General features: G+C 40.9%; 3 protein-coding genes across 3 annotated transcripts; all 3 read right to left on the bottom strand.

The window, feature by feature from the left end:
- Nucleotides 1-400: 400 nt before the first annotated feature.
- LOC119729671 lies at nt 401-7,889 on the bottom strand. The gene is made up of 5 exons (XM_038202340.1): nt 7,822-7,889; nt 4,132-4,279; nt 3,114-3,165; nt 2,869-3,012; nt 401-2,087 (listed from the first exon to the last, which is right to left on the bottom strand). The coding sequence occupies exons 1-4, from the start codon at nt 7,839-7,841 to the stop codon at nt 2,903-2,905; spliced, it is 330 nt and encodes a 109-aa protein (XP_038058268.1). The 5' UTR covers nt 7,842-7,889; the 3' UTR covers nt 401-2,087; nt 2,869-2,902.
- On the bottom strand, nt 764-1,773 carry LOC119729822 (zinc finger protein 782-like). Its single transcript, XM_038202611.1, has 2 exons — nt 1,591-1,773; nt 764-1,471 (listed from the first exon to the last, which is right to left on the bottom strand). Exons 1-2 carry the CDS (start codon nt 1,771-1,773, stop codon nt 764-766), a joined length of 891 nt encoding a protein of 296 aa, XP_038058539.1.
- A 1,725-nt stretch (nt 7,890-9,614) lies between the features above and the next one.
- Nucleotides 9,615-15,645, bottom strand: LOC119729655 (putative malate dehydrogenase 1B). Its single transcript, XM_038202317.1, has 4 exons — nt 15,547-15,645; nt 13,030-13,142; nt 11,802-12,897; nt 9,615-11,504 (listed from the first exon to the last, which is right to left on the bottom strand). Exons 1-4 carry the CDS (start codon nt 15,593-15,595, stop codon nt 11,098-11,100), a joined length of 1,665 nt encoding a protein of 554 aa, XP_038058245.1. The 5' UTR covers nt 15,596-15,645; the 3' UTR covers nt 9,615-11,097.
- Between the last annotated feature and the right edge of the window lie 179 nt (nt 15,646-15,824).

Below are 15,824 nucleotides of genomic sequence, written 5' to 3'. Positions count from 1 at the left end.
ATGGATCGACAGGTGCCAGTCAATAAGGGATTAACATTCATCACAATAGTTTGATTATTTAGAGTAATTGTTTCTTTTACCATAGAGCAAGTACATGGATACGAAGATGTTGTGGCAGAACCATTTAATTATCTAAATCTTTTTTATAGCCGGGTAGAGGCATGTTTTTGCGGTGTTGTAAAACTGGGGGGGGGGGGGGGGATGGTGACGAATCGTGTATTGTTTTTATTTAAGGGTTTACCGTTCAAACAAATAAAGCAGCCAATGTTCTTAACACAATAGCTATTAAAACATGTTTGTACTCATGAATAGTCGGGCAGAGTTTCAACTTAATGGTGTATCCCTTTTTATTTTATAAATAATAATAATAAAAAACATTGAGCATATGCGAACTTCATAATTGTGTGGTAACACCTTTATTTTATTACTCCATCAAATCATTCCAACTTCAACAAACACTAAGAAACTTCAAAATGAGCATATTTGGAAAAGATAATCAACTATGAAAAAAAATGGTTTGATTCTTTCACATTTTCAATTCTTACCGCCAGAAACGAATTAGTGGTTCATGTATACAATTTTTGCAACACAGTCCGTAACAGAGCATTAAATCAGTTTTTAAAAAACTAAACAATCTTTACAATTTGAAAAACCTAACAGCAATCAGCTACAGCTTTGAGAATCAATGAAAGATAAAGATTCTTGCTCAAAGAGTTTCACAGTGAAGTCCAATATGGATTGTAGTCTGTTTGGGGCCTTCAGCTCAGTGGACCAGGCTTAATGGTTGGTTAGTTTCTCCATAGGTGCTATCCGAAGTGCTGACAGGCTGTACCATCATGGCCCGATTGGCACCACCGTGGGGCTGGGACACGAACTTGACCACCAGAATGGGTTTAGTGGGAGCCTCCAGTTTCTTTGAACAATTGTGCTCTTTCAAGCTTTGCTCGTCTTCAAACTCCATCCGGCAGGAGTCACACTTGTGCAAATCAAAATCAAAGTGGGTGGCAAGGTGCTTGCCGAGATTTGAGGAGCTATTGAACTTCTTACCACATACGTGGCAGGCATGGACGCTTGTGGTCTTGGAGTAGCTATGTATCTGATGGATGAGCTGAAGCCTGCAGGGCATGTCCTGTTCAGGGTCGGCTTCCGTTCTGAAGATGTGCCGACACTTCGGGCAATCCTTGCTTGTGTTGGAAGTCTGGCAGTGCTGGCTCCTCTCATGCACGCCCAGCAGGGTGAGTTGGCTGAAGCGCTCCTTGCAGTGGCTGCAGACGTAAGGCCGTTGTTTCTGCCTTTTGCTGCTGTGCGAGCGCTTGTGCTGCCGTCCCTCACTCCTGGAATTGATCTCGAAGGGGCACAGCTTGCACTTGACGGGGACGTGATCGTTGGGTTCACCGTTCGAGATCGCCAGCTTAGTCAGGCGCTGGTGTTTCCGGAGTTCATGCAAGGTTGTGAATTTCCGCAACACATACTACATGAAAACCTAAAATCGGAGTGGGTAGCTTTGTGGGCATTCAGTCTCTCGGAACCACGGAAGCGTTTGTTGCAGGTATCGCAAACAAAGGGAAACTCTCCTGTGTGAACTCTCACATGGTTCTCGTAGCGACCCAGACGTCTGAACTCTTTTGAGCAGGTCTTGCAAACGTATTTGTCAAGTTTGCGCTTCTTCTTCCCTTTTTTTCCTTTTTTCCTTTTTTTACTCGATGGCTCCACCACCGGCAAGGGTGTTTTGGGACCAAGTGCTCTCAACCTAGGGCTAGCTCTAAGGGACATCTTTTTGCTTTGTGAATTATTTGGCGATGTAATTACTCAACAGGATCTAAAATAAAATTAGCGGTGTGTCTATTTAGCAATTAATTAACAGTGTGAAGCCCAATAGGAACAAACTATGTTTACTTCTAGTGTACAATTAAACATCACAATTCATTTCCTTGCAAAAGTCAACGGCCAGCTTTAATATTTAGATGTGAGAAAAAAAAGACATGCATTCACAAAGTACTTAGAAAATAACATTCCAAGACTCTATGTTCTGCTACAGGTCACACAGATGCACACAGAGTTTCTCCAAGATCCACATTAAACTGGATCTGCAAATGACAAAAAAAACCGAATAGGTACACATTAAAGTTTCTGAAATGTCTATAAAATCTTGAATTGTATTGCTTAAACCCTATGACTCGCAACATGACTTATGAATCAACCAGGCGCGGTTCTAGAACCAATATTTTTGGGGGCTAGCAGGGTGGATCCAGAATTTTTTTTCAGGGAGGCGTGCTGAAATGTAGACCGGTTATTTTTTTCCAGACACTTAGGCCTCCGAAAATCAATAGGTGGGGGGGGGGGGGGGGGGGGGGGGGGGGGGGGGGGGGGGGGGGGGGGGGGGGGGGGGGGGGGGGGGGGGGGGGGGGGGGGGGGGCGGGGGGGGGGCCTCATGCATATTTTCAATGGGGAGCGCCAATAAAATCCTAAAATCATTCACATTATATTAACTAATGCACCCTTTTTGTCACAACTATTTTTTTAGGGGGAGACCGTTCGCATGTACATCACAATCCTTCTTTTTGCTAATGCAATTTTTTTTTTTTTACGGAATTTATTTTGGGGGGGCTAGACAAAATTTGGGGGGGCTAAAGCCCTCCTCCCCCCCCCCCCCCCCCCCCCCCCCCCCGTAGAACCGCGCCTGGAATCAACCTATAATTGAGAGATTACAACTCTACAAGCGGTGATACTATCAAATCTACTGTGGCTATGGGGGTTGACCAATCAGCACCAATATTTAAGTTTGATTGAAGTTGAAAACAAAAGACCATGAAGACTGAGACAGAAAACGCAATTCAGAAGTTTTTGATAAATTTTCAGGTAATTTACCTTCAGTAGAGGGCTGTTTATTCAGGTTCGGGGCTCACTTATCACTTCCAGCAACCGAGTCAGCAATCCAATTAGAGGTTGAGCTGGCTAGGTCTTCAACTTTCTCGGGAGCAGCCACAATATATCCAAACGTACTCTTGACCCCTAAACACACAAACAATTAAATAAACATTGGATGGATTCTTTTTGGAACAAAGCGGGCGTAAAGAGAAAATCTGATTTTGGCAAAGGGTACTAAAACTAACCTGAATTCCAGCCTTCTCGGAGCTGTGCTGCAATCCCTTTTGCTGATGGCATCTAAAATTAGAAACAACAGAAAAGACCAGTGTTGAGATCGAGTCTATCGCAAGTACTCCTCACAAATCCATCGCAAGTCCCAAGTCAAGACATGAGTTATTCAAATATGACTATGACAAATGAATTCCTTTGTTAGTGGCCATCGCCTCTTTTTGTGACTGGGCTTGTGACTAGACTTGTGATTTAGTTTTGACCAGGTAGGTTTCTGATGGACTTGTGATGATGTCGCAACAGCACTACACTGCACTCTCTAGGATGCTACTTTTTGTTATTTAAACTCATTTTGCAGTCAATACCCCAACATGCTTGTAAATGTTGAAACACAAAAGTGACTTTGCCTGTATCCATTGTCCTATATCCTAGAGCACTAGACCACTTATCCCTCTTGCAAAATCTTGTGAAGGAAACACTGACCTCACAAAGCATTGTGGGTAAAAAAAGTGACTAAAAAGATACATTCCGTCACTGATGGATTTGGGGGACCGGGATTTCATTACAATTTTAATAGAGAAAAGGGTGGGGGAAGTGAAAGGACATAAAAACATTCCTCAGTGTCAAAGAGTCCCTTGCCCAATTATGGTAAAGAAGTTTGGGTGGGAAGAAATGCTTCCGAATCCCCTGTCAATTACAATCTTTCTTAAAGGAAAGTTCCGCCAGTTATGTAGTTGAGTCTGTCAATCAAAAGTTCAGTCACAAGTAAATCACAAGCCCATCCACATGTCCAGTCACAAGTAACAGCGGATGAACAATAACAAAGGAATGCCTTTGTCAAAGCTCATTTGAATAGCTTGTGATTTGAACTGGGACTGGAGGACTTGTGATGGACTTGCAGGGACTTGTGGTGGACTCGACAACACCCCTGAATTCTACCATCCTAAACCTTGTCTGACTTGCCCATTTTGATTTCCTTCAGCCTGAATGAAAATTTTACAAATACTGCCAGATCGTTGATGTTGCCACAGTTACCTGCTGCAGATACTCCTGCTGGCTGGGAATGGTGTAGGCAGCAGTGAGATTGCGCAGACTACTTGCACCCTCTGACGATGCACTCCAAATACCTTGGTCTACTGTCACATACACAGCACCAGCCCCAACGGCCAACTTGCCTAGACCCCTGCAGCCAAAAACAAAGATGTGTACAACCATTTCTTCTTGTGCCTATAGTGCATCGCTTATTCACAACAAAATTCTTAATATAAAACATGTTTCACCTGTAATGGAAGTACTAGATAGACTTTGCACAGGAGCTATAACAGATGCAGATGCAAATGCAATGCATCATGACAGATTACAAAATTATGTGTCTGGTGAAATGGCAGTTACAAATGTATGCCGCAACATGCTGTAAGACTCCAGGAAGATGCCTAAATTTCTTGGAAAATTTAGTTAGTGAATAAGTGATGGCCAGATGGAAATCCCTCAAATCGTCCTCTTTGAACATCTGTATTGTGTGAGGTTTCGATCCAACTCGGACCCAAACCAACTCGGACCCAAGCCAACTCGGACCCATGCCAACTCGGACCCACTACCAACTCGGACCCATGCCAACTCGGACCCACTACCAACTCGGACCCACGACCAACTCGGACCCACTACCAAATCGGACCAACAACCAACTCGGACCCACTACCAACTCGGACCCATGCATGACCAACTCGGACCCATCGTTTTCAATCATTCGACATCGTTTTCAATCATTCATTTCATAAAGTTTGTCCACTTCTCATCTGTTATTACAGTGATGCTGTTTAGTATAAATTTTCATTGTAATTATAAGGTAAATTATCTCATATCTGTATTGCAGCAGTATAACATTTTGTCGTTGTTATTAAAATTAGCATTAAAATGCTATTTTGAAATGCGCTTTAAAAGTGTAATTAATTATTTATTATTTTTATTTGTTTCCATTAAAACATTATGCTTTAAAAGTTTAACCAATTATTTATTTTCATTCAAACATATTAATTGACATCGTTCCCACCATCTTGCTAAATTCAACAGCAATTTATTTCGTTTTTACTCCAAACTTCAACGTAACGAGTAAACAAATTAAGAACATTATTAACTCAATAAATATAAGTAAACATTAGAAATCAATAAATAAAATAAATAAGACATAAAAACGAAGTCTATTCTAATCTCTATTTTAAAAAAAACCCACATAAACACCATTGCATACACTGCAAGAAAAACGAAGGTTTCATATTAAACAAAAAAGTTAAATCAAAAAAGTATAAGTTAATCGGATTCGTAAAAAAAAAACCACAAAATTCAAAGCCAGCATGTGAATTAAAAAATGATCAAGTTTAATCCCCTACAAATAGATGCAATGTCAATCATCAAAAGGAATATTGGAGCTCTAGGAAGATTATCCTTCAAGGCCTTACAGGTAGCTGCCTGTATGTTCCACTATGATGTTCCACGGGGGAAAAAGTTAAATCAAAACATTATTAAAAGTTAAACAGATTCATAAAAAAATCCCACAAAATTCAAAGCCAGCATGTGAATTAAAAAAACCCAAACAATTAAATGAAATGAAAGGCCTAAATAGTTATTTCAAATTAATAACTTCCTCACTGAAACAAAATGTGCCACTTAAAACCACTTGTTACACGACACAAAGGCCTGCAAAAACAAACAAGTAATTTATTTTTTACTGGAAATTATGATCCTTTGAATTTCGTTTGGAAAAGAAAATCGAGATTTTGAAAAGCACATATATATCAAGTTGTACAAATGACATACGATATGCCTAACCTATACTATACGCTATTTATACCTCTTGGTTTAGCTTCACAGGTCACGGTTTCAAAAAGCTAAGCACGTTTATTTTCATGACGTTCAAAACGATAAGCGTTTAGCAACAGTATTTATTGAAGTTTATTTCAACTGTGTTCAGATTTAAATAATTTAAAATATTAAAATCAAGCAGAATCTGTGGGTGAAGTGTTATAAAACAAATATTGAATGCTTTATCTCGTGGTGATTTAAAACTAGCCTCCCTCGATGATCCATGGACCATTCTATTTTCCCTCGGCTTCGCCTCGGGAAAATAGAATGGTCCATGGATCACCTCGGGAGGCTAGTTTTACTACACCACTCGAAGCATTCAATATTTGTATACTGTACGCATCATAAAATAGCGCTCCACACAGCGGCAATACAAGAAAACAACAAAACTAAAAGCCCCATTCTGCCCAATGTAGTTACAGAATATCTTCACTATATAAGCACTAACATTAAGATCACCTATAAATATAATCTCTGAAACTAATGATTGAGTCATTGTTGGGTCCGAGTTGGTCGTGCTTGGGTCCGAGTTGGTAGTGGGTCCGAGTTGGTCGTGGGGCCGAGTTGGTCGTGGGTCCGAGTTCGTAGTGGGTCCGAGTTGGTAGTGGGTCCGAGTTGGTAGTGGGTCCGAGTTGGCGTGGGTCCGAGTTGGCACGGGTCCGACTTTGCATGGGTCCGACTTGGTTTGGGTCCGAGTTGACCTGATACCATGGATACCTTGTGTGATCCCCCCCCCCCCCCCCCGACAACCCCCCTCCCCCTCATTTTTCTGTGTTACTAGTCATGCTAGTCTATCATTTGTCATGTTTGTCTATGGATGGGAGTATGGTTTATGATATTTGGGGGGGGGGAGGAGGACAAGCAGCACGCCACTAGCGCCGGAAAAAAAAGCACTATAGCGCCGGAAAAAAATCACACACGGCACGTTGGACGGTGTCGTCTTTTTGGTAATCCTTACTTTTAGGACACCTCTATTTTTTACAAGTTCTGTTCAAAACTGACTTTTGCAGATGACTGTCCAGTACCAAAGTGACTTTTGCAGGCTAAAGCAGTCTTTTTTCTTCATATAAACTCATGTTAGTTGTAATTTTGAAAGCACTTTCGAAGAAAATGTGACTTTCCAACCTTTTTTCGCAGTCAGACGTGCATGTTATAGTTCTCACACGCATGAAAGCCCTACATAATGAAAGCCCGATGCTGATTGGCTGCTAAAAAAATTAATTAGTCTGGTTCCTATACCAAAAGATTCTGACTACTCCTGAATCTTTTGGTCTGGGAACCAGACTAAAAATAAATAAGTTAGTCTGGTTCTCAGACCAAAAGATTCCGACTATTCCTGAATCTTTTGGTCTGGGAACCAGACTAAAAATAAATAAGATGTTTATTTTTTTATCAGCCAATCAACATCGAGCTTTCATTGCATCGAGCTTTCACGTTTGCCATCTTGGTTTTAGAGTCTGTTTTCTGGGTGTCATCGTCGTCTTTTACCCTGAATTTCCCTCATAAATCAAAGCCCTGCCCTCTTTCCACAAAATTAAACCTGCTGATATTCAAGAAGGTGTCATTGCCAATTGTTCAGATGTGCCAAGAAGTATCAGAATGTCAATTTTGAGTGTCATTTAGTCAACTGTTTTGGTGAGTCTTTCCCTTTCTATATAGGATTAGGAACGGGGTCCTAAAAGTAAGGATTACCGTCTTTTTCTCATGGACATGGTTCTGGTAGTATAGTAACGCTATTTTTCTAATAAATATTGCCAATTGTTCTATGGAATTATCTAACACAACTCTGAAATTAAACACAAACCCAAACATGAACTGTTTTCCACAAGCAAAGTGAGCAAGTAGTTGAAGTACAGCGCAACTTACTTGACGATCGCAACGGCCATCTTTTCGATCAAGTTTGAACAAAAGTGCGCCCCCAACGGTGCCGAGGGGGAATTTATTCAAATCGGCGCGGCTGACAAATTTGGCCGAGATTCGTTTTCCTTTCTTCTCTTAAAGTTGGGGCTGGAGACTTTGTATTTGATGCATATTGTAGCCCTTAATTGAGTTTACTGATACTGTTTATATTTCTTTTGTCACGATTTCTAGATATTATTTTACTTCAGTTTTTGCAAGCCAGTATTGGCGCTTGGGTGCCGCCTGCGCTGACATGCACACGACACGGGATATCCTTTGCCGGCCGATAAATTTATCATAAATGTTGCCTTTTCTCAGTATTATCAAATTTTCTAACCAGTACTATCAAATTTTTTAACCACGGATTTAAATTCAGTCGTTATTATAGCAAGCCAGTCCGCCGCGTGCAGGGGCCCGGCTCAAATTTCTTATTTTTTATGTGCGCAAAACAAAAACTGGCCAAGACTTTTTTTTCTAAAATGAATGTCAAAATGTCCCAAGCATTTCGGCTGAAGACTTCAGGCCTATTGCATATTGTTAGCAAACTATCCGAACAAATCGAACTGATGACTTTCTAGCATTGCATTATGAGCCTTCCAAAACTGAGAGACATCGAACGAAAAAAGCCATCAGACCACGACAAGCAATGAATTAATTTCAACTTTTGAATTAAGAGCGGGACGCTCCTCATTCCTTCTGAATAGTGTGCGTAATTTCTGAACAGAAGCGCTCCATTTAAAAAAACCCACTTTTTTAAAACTGTAAAGGCCTGCAAACACAAGCAAGCAAATATATTTGTTACAGGACATTATATTCCTTTAAATTTCGTCGGAAAAGAAAATCTTGATTTTGGAAAAGCACGTATAATACCAACTTTAAGGTTGCATCAAACATTTTTGATTTGTAATTTGTATCGACAATTTAGACACAAAGACTACATTTGTTTCGTCTTTTGGACACTTTTAATCTTCTAAAAGATAGTCTAATGCTTGTATTCCGGGTTGTTTTTGCACCAATAACGTAACGTACCCCCAAAATTATATTTCATATCTAAAAAAATATGTAGCACCAAAAATAGTAATGACTGCAAAGCCAATTTCATAACCAACTTTTAGATGGAAAAAACACCGAAATTAGTCAATCCGTTCAAACAATATCCCCATTTAAACACAATGACCCTAAAAACATGTCTCGTCCAAAAAATAGCTATTTCAAGAATCGTCGTCGTCACGTCTTCAAACATCACCAGCAATAAAATCTCAGTTTAAACGTTAACGTTATGCAACAAAGTGCATTGATGGCCCGTCTTTAAAAAAACAAACCAGAATTTTATAAATCATATTGTTTGCCTAATATAACCAGCGTTGTTAATCAATATACATGTATTGTGTACTGCAGTTGGTGACAGTTGTTGAAAAAAGTATTGTGTGTGATTTTCTTTGTTGTTCCAAACAGTCAAAACACACAATAAATTGCTTTTTTTTGGACGAGACAGGTTTTAGGGACAATTTGTTTAAATGGTGATACATGTACATGTATTCTTTAAACGGATTGAGCAATTTCAGTAATTTTCTAAAAGTAGTTTATGAAATTGGCTTTCCAGTCATTATTATTTTTGGTGCTAAATATTTTTTTAAATATAAAAAATATATTTTGGGGGGTTTTGGGTTCGTTTCTTTTACTCACCCTGTAGGTAAACTCACAGAAAAAAAGAATAGCATTTGTGGGTAAAACATTAATGGTTGTACACATCATGACTTTAATCTTGTTAGAAATGTAATTTATTCGGATTGGTAGTAAATTGATAAAGTGTCGCTATAGCATGTTTCCTGAAATGTAAAACAGATATTTTTGAAAGGGAAAATCAGCGGCCCTCAACCACATGGTGGCCGATGTCTCAACGGCCCCTAGGGATGAGCTACAAGATTGTAAAACACATTCATGTGGTTTTCCCCTCTCAGGCACCTCACTTTGTACAGTCATTACTCTTAGGGCAAAACCTAATACATTGTGTCGATTCACATCACCCAGACGCATAAATTCCATCTAATGAATAGTCGTTACTCTTCTTAAAAATATACACTACTAAGTTTCTACCCCCTTTGGTGCTTCTTCTGTTTCAATTTTCCAAAGATCATCAGTCCATCTGTGTGCTCAGTTTTATGCAATCCATGGAAATGTACCTTTGTGTTCTATTTAACCTTATTTTCAATTTTCATTTTGCCATATTTAAGAGCATTTTTTAGCCTTTTTTGGTGTTTATGAAAAGGCAATTTGTATATTCATGAGCAAAAGTGTGATGTCATCCAGGCAGAAATCTCAATGCCACATCTATAGCAGCATCAACATTTGCCATAATTTTGAATATCGTAAATTTTCTTTTCTTTGGTGATTCGTTGTTCAGTGTTTCAGTAGCTGACATTAGGCCAATGAGCAAAGTTGTCCCAAAATGTTTTCAATGAGCAATTTTTTGGTTCACAAGTTCAAAAGAAAACTCCTAAACTGAACGGTCTTCCTGAAATGACATCACAGAAACATCCCCCCTCATTTGTCAAGAAAAGCAGGGAACATTTCAAATGTTTTAAAAAGTGCGCTATTCAATAAAATTAACCAAAAACTAAGGTATGGCAAATAGTTTTCATACATTTAAGAGAAGAATGTTGCACAAAATATGAGCCCAAGTAAAATTCATCTCATGGGCCCTGTAAGTCTCTGATCCCTCCACTATCTTACACCTCAGTTTGCCTTGCACAACTACAAAAAAATAGGTGACAAATAATGCTTCGAGAAATGAAATAACCGCAATATTTTTTAACCAAAACATGTATCACTTTTCCGTAGTCTTTAAAATAACTCAAGCCATTCAAAAGGAAATTACAAATTAATCCTATAAGTGAATACAAGTAGGCCTACAAAAAAACGGTCATGAATATTACAATGGTCAGGTGTACACACACATTTAGCCACTTTGTACAATACACAACAAATGAAAGGACAAAGGGTGATTTTAAGTTAAAAATAACAGTATACATATGTACATGGCTGATGTTTTAAGTTTCAAAATGAAATAAAGACTCTATCTCCCGATTCCTTTGGAAAAAAATTCAATCAGTGTTTTTTCTCACATTTTGTTTTGAAAAATACATGTTACATGATTGCTGAACATAGTGTGGAAGACTTATTTACAGTAGAGAGGGATTTCTATGGACAATTAGAGCTACAGGTGTATATAATTGACGAGGATTAGGCATCTTCTGCTGATTTTTCTGTGTCCGTTGTCTTGTCTCCCTCTTTGCTGTCGATCTCGGATTCTTCAACAATCTTAGACAAAGGTCCATTGGTTCCCTCTGCTGGCTGGGCATCGGCCTCAGAGGCCTTATCACCCTCTTCCTTCCCACCATCCTTTGCTGCTTCCACTGCCTCGTCCTGCCCAAACACTTTCTTGTCACCATCATCGTCATTTCCTGGAGGAGGGGTGAGGTGGGGTGGGGGGAAGATGACCTCTTTTTCCTTTATCAGCTCGTCGGCAATGGACCTGAATATCTTGTGGATATCCTCGCTGATGTGAATGTCTTGAGCGACCTCCCAGGTCCCCTTCTGGAATTTGACCGGTAAGGAGAAGACGATGTCCTCTGGAAGGTCATACCAACCTGCAATGAAGAAAAGAAAGGAAAACAGTATTCAAAAATAATTTCACTGACATATAGGTTTCATATAAACGGCCAGATAACGTTAATTGTTTGCACGAAAATGTGTAATAAAAACTAAACCTTTTTAAAATGCACAACGTTAAAATCCAAGGATAATGCCTGCAGTCATTTCAGCAATCTTGCACTTACGGTTGGTATGATTGCGCATGAAAATCAAGAAACTTGTTACAGTTGACGGGTGCTTTGATCCAGATTTAACAAATAGACAAAGAATTAGATAGAAGGTGATTGTCATACCTTCAGATAGTACACCAACTGAGTATAATGTGTCCCCTTCAGAGCCATTCCACCAGTCAGTCAGAAGACTCACTATAGAGTGGGCTACTGAGAAGGTGGCTGGGTGCTGAAGAGCACCCTCAAGAGTCTCCTTGTAAGTCTTCAATCCGGCCACGTACTCTGTCTGCAGCCACTTGTCATCGTGGACCATTTCGCCAATCGGCCGCGAGTAAAACGGCGGCCCCCAGATGGCGCCCTCACACCCATGCACCTTGGCGTTCTTGAGGTCCGTGTAGGTCGTCCCACCCGCGTTGCCCCAGATGAACAGGTTGACAATGCCGGCCATGTTGACTTGGATGCGCCGCGCCAGGGCAGACTTGGCGTGGTTCTCCTCCAGGCGCGACAGGGCGACCACGTTCTGCCTCAGGACGGCCGGGCTGAAATGTCCCAGGATAAAGGCATTGAAGTTTAGAGGGCCAGAGCCGGCAACAATGGCCTTGACTTCAGAAAGGGCAAACTCATTCAGTACCTTTGCATAGGAAGTGAAGACCTCTGCATTCAGTTTCAACCAATCCTCTTTCTCCATGTTGTCTGGTCTGGCAATCTCATCAAGGAAGATAACTATGCTGGCATCCTTGAATGCGTGCTTCACATCTGCTGTCACCACAATGTTTCGCAGCAATGGGCAAGCTAAGTCCTCCATTTCCAGCTTCATACCCTCCACTGATTTTATGCTGTCCACATCCGCCAACAGCTTGATGGAGATCTCATTATCCTTGCCCAGGACGTCCCCGCGAGCTATCTCGTGCACCAAGTGATAAGCTACAGGACTGGCGGCGTTGGTGATGCAGACATGCAAGGGATTGCTCAGACTTTTTTCGTACTCCTCTTCTGCAGTGACCAGCAACTTTGTCTCCATATTTTCAGCCGATATCTTGGTCATATCGCTGCTCATTTGTTTGGAAGTGATGCCGTAATAACCGCTGGCGTATTCCTGAAACTCGTTGGAACCACCGATGAGGACACCCTTTCCACCTCTGTCGATGAGTTCTCGCCATACAATGGGGGACTTCTTGTGGGCCCAGCCATTTTTCTGGCAAAGTTGCGGCAACCAAATCTGTAAGACAAAATATTCAGATTTAAACACCAAAAAGCATCCAACAACATATCACAACTACATATTTGTATTTTGTGAACAAAAGTTTGAGTTTTAAGTTTTAATAAGAAAATGGAACTATATTTAGCCTACCTCCCATTCCGCTGGATTTTTCACTATCTTGTGGATGTGAAAATCCGGCAAATTGATCTTGAGATCATCAGCCAGAAGCTCAGAGCGAGCATAGTATGGGCAATCAGCACAACCTACAACAAGAAAAGAAAGATTACCAAAATATTTACAACTTGAAAGCTAAGGCCTAGGTCCCTACCGCCAAACTGCAGACTAAAGTCATGTCATATTTCAAAGGGAGATGTGGAGATTTAATGTGCTCATTTGTTTAAAACTGATTCCTCAAATAGGATCAATCGACTAAGGTTGAGGGAATGAAAGTCATAGAATACTGTCCACTGCCCGCATGTGCCGAAAGGTGCCGCCAAAATTTTTCATTATTTACAAAAAAAATAATTATTTACCCAGAATATTAATCTGCCACAACAGTTTACTTTTTTTTATCAGAATCCGCTCTACACAATTTTTCTAACGCAGAATAGTCGTATTCTGTGTACCACATTGAAGCGAAACCCAATCTGCCCACGCGTTCAGAGTGCAGTGAACACGCTGTACATATATACAATACGTGCATACAATGTATAGCGTGCGGTTACCAGCACTAGCGCTGCAAACCAATGACTGCCTGAGCCAGTGCAGCTCAGAAGCATATGAAGAGCGACCATCCGGGGCGAGCATACAGTGCTGTGGAAAGAACATTATATGTGTATACTGCATATAGAGCTGTTTACATTATACCTATCAGTATGACGTTACCTGATTCTGGTTAGTATTTCAGATTCACAATAATGAATAATGAATAATGAAAAAAAAGCCTCATTGTTTTTCAAAATCAGCAGGACGGTATTCTATGACTTTCATTCTCTCGGCCTCACAGAAGACAACTTACCACAAATACCATTGGGCCCACAGAAGAATTTTGCTTTAGTTTTAGTCCATAGCTTACTAAGTTTTCGGCCAAACACTCAACAGTATACATGGTGAATGTCGGACACTTCGCCCCATTTCCACGTCGCCCCATGTCACTTCGCCCCTAACCACTTCGCCCCATCCCCACTTCGCCCCATCCCCACAACGCCCCATCCCCACATCGCCCCATCCCCACTTCGCCCCATTCCCACTTCGCCCCATTCCCACTTCGCCCCATCTCCAATTCGCCCCATCCCCACTTCGCCCCAGCCGTTACATGTAAAAAAAAAAAATCTCATCTATTTTATTGGCTTAAAAACAATTCCAACAGATTCACTACTTGCTAACCAACGGAAAGAATTAGCCCACCAAATGAACAATTCATGACCAACCTCTCAAGCTATCACTCTCCCCTACCGAGAAAAAAAGCCTAGAGTAAAAGATCCAACTTTGTTCCCAACCCGGCTATACCAACCCGTCTCCCACTTATCTGAGAACGACAATACCTTTGACATCCTAATTTCATCTAAATGAAGTTGTAAGTGTCACATATCAGACAAATTTTGACGGAACATTTTCCTCAAGGCAGTGAGTTCCTTTTAACTCACTGACCCATACCTACGGATTCTTTTGAATCCAGCGGCAGATGAGTCCCCGAAGGGACGAATATGCATTCCGCTATTGCCCTCAGGTAAAACCTAACCCACCCCACTGCCTGGGTAAACTTGGCTTCGGTCAAAACTTCCATTGATTTCTCCTTCTTATTTCTACCCAATTTTTGAGACCCCTTTCATGTGTCTCAATTGAAGAACATAAACCACACAATGTCACACCATCGAATAACTCAATGTGTTGTTCTTACGCACATTTTTTATTCACAAGCCAATAGGAGAGGCGTCTCCAACCTCGTCCCCAGTGCTTACTTTATTTCCAACCGCGTTTCCAATAGTAAACCCTGGATAGGAAACTTCTTCCTGTATCCTGATTGGATACCGCAATTGGCTAGTAATGGATTTTTATCGTGTACTTGGTGCTATATATTCACAACGTGCAGTACGTGTTTTCGCGATCATTCGTCCACGCCTTCTCGAAAATACTCATTTCCTTTCCAATTTGCTCATATTAATATGAAATATGATACTGCATGTTGTCTTGATAAGATCATAACAGTTTGATTTCAAAAATCGTGTTTTCGTAACTCACGCCGTGCTCGCGCTGCTACAAATTGACTCTGTTTTTACCCCAGACACCGCATACAAAAACAAACGCTACAAAAACAAACGCTAAGTGGAGATGGGGCGAAGTGGGGATGGGGCGATGTGGGGATGGGGCGTTGTGGGGATGGGGCGAAGTGGGGATGGGGCGAAGTGGTTAGGGGCGAAGTGACATGGGGCGACGTGGAAATGGGGCGAAGCGTCTGACACCCATGTACATTGATGCTACACAATTTTTATTTGGTAAAGTTGTCCGAAAACTGGACAAGCATAAACTTCAGCCAATAGCTCGACTTTAAAGCCTGTACGACCAATATTTTCAAGTTTTCGGAGGACTTATTATTAATTTTTCAAAAATTATACATTAGAAGTCAAATGGTGAGAAAAATGTTCATTATTTTAATGAAAAATCTACCTGCAATCACCAACTTCGTCATGTTGTTGTAGCGTGTTGCCAAGCACATTGGAGTAAGTTTCTTTGGGCAACAAACAACCACCCATATTTGCTCTTAAAACAAGTAGTTCAAGTCAACGGTACGCCATCCTCGTCCCCAGTGCTTACTTTATTTCCAACCGTGTTTCCAATAGTAAGAGCAGGTAGTGGTGGGCGCGTACTGCTCGACACCCTGGGGACGAGGTTGACGGTACGCAACCTTCTACCCAGAGTAAATAATCCCTTAACAACTGTCCAGA

The sequence above is a fragment of the Patiria miniata genome, unplaced genomic scaffold, assembly GCF_015706575.1.
Source record: "Patiria miniata isolate m_02_andy unplaced genomic scaffold, ASM1570657v1 HiC_scaffold_21, whole genome shotgun sequence".
Lineage (NCBI taxonomy): Eukaryota > Metazoa > Echinodermata > Asteroidea > Valvatida > Asterinidae > Patiria > Patiria miniata.
This window is presented reverse-complemented; position numbering and strand designations above follow the sequence as displayed.

Bases quoted from the DNA above. Each gene is read 5' to 3' on its own strand.
- LOC119729822 (XM_038202611.1), bottom strand. From the start codon at position 1,773: ATGTCCCTTAGAGCTAGCCCTAGGTTGAGAGCACTTGGTCCCAAAACA. The intron at 1,472-1,590 runs GTGAGAGTTCAC...GTTTTCATGTAG, and splicing joins TGGGTCGCTACGAGAACCAT to TATGTGTTGCGGAAATTCAC.
- LOC119729671 (XM_038202340.1), bottom strand. From the start codon at position 7,841: ATGGCCGTTGCGATCGTCAA. The intron at 4,280-7,821 runs GTAAGTTGCGCT...TTTTGGCTGCAG, and splicing joins ATGGCCGTTGCGATCGTCAA to GGGTCTAGGCAAGTTGGCCG. The intron at 3,166-4,131 runs GTAACTGTGGCA...TTCTAATTTTAG, and splicing joins AGCAGGAGTATCTGCAGCAG to ATGCCATCAGCAAAAGGGAT.
- LOC119729655 (XM_038202317.1), bottom strand. From the start codon at position 15,595: ATGTGCTTGGCAACACGCTACAACAACATGACGAAGTTGGTGATTGCA. The intron at 13,143-15,546 runs GTAGATTTTTCA...TTCTTGTTGTAG, and splicing joins GACGAAGTTGGTGATTGCAG to GTTGTGCTGATTGCCCATAC. The intron at 11,505-11,801 runs GTATGACAATCA...TCTTCATTGCAG, and splicing joins AGTTGGTGTACTATCTGAAG to GTTGGTATGACCTTCCAGAG.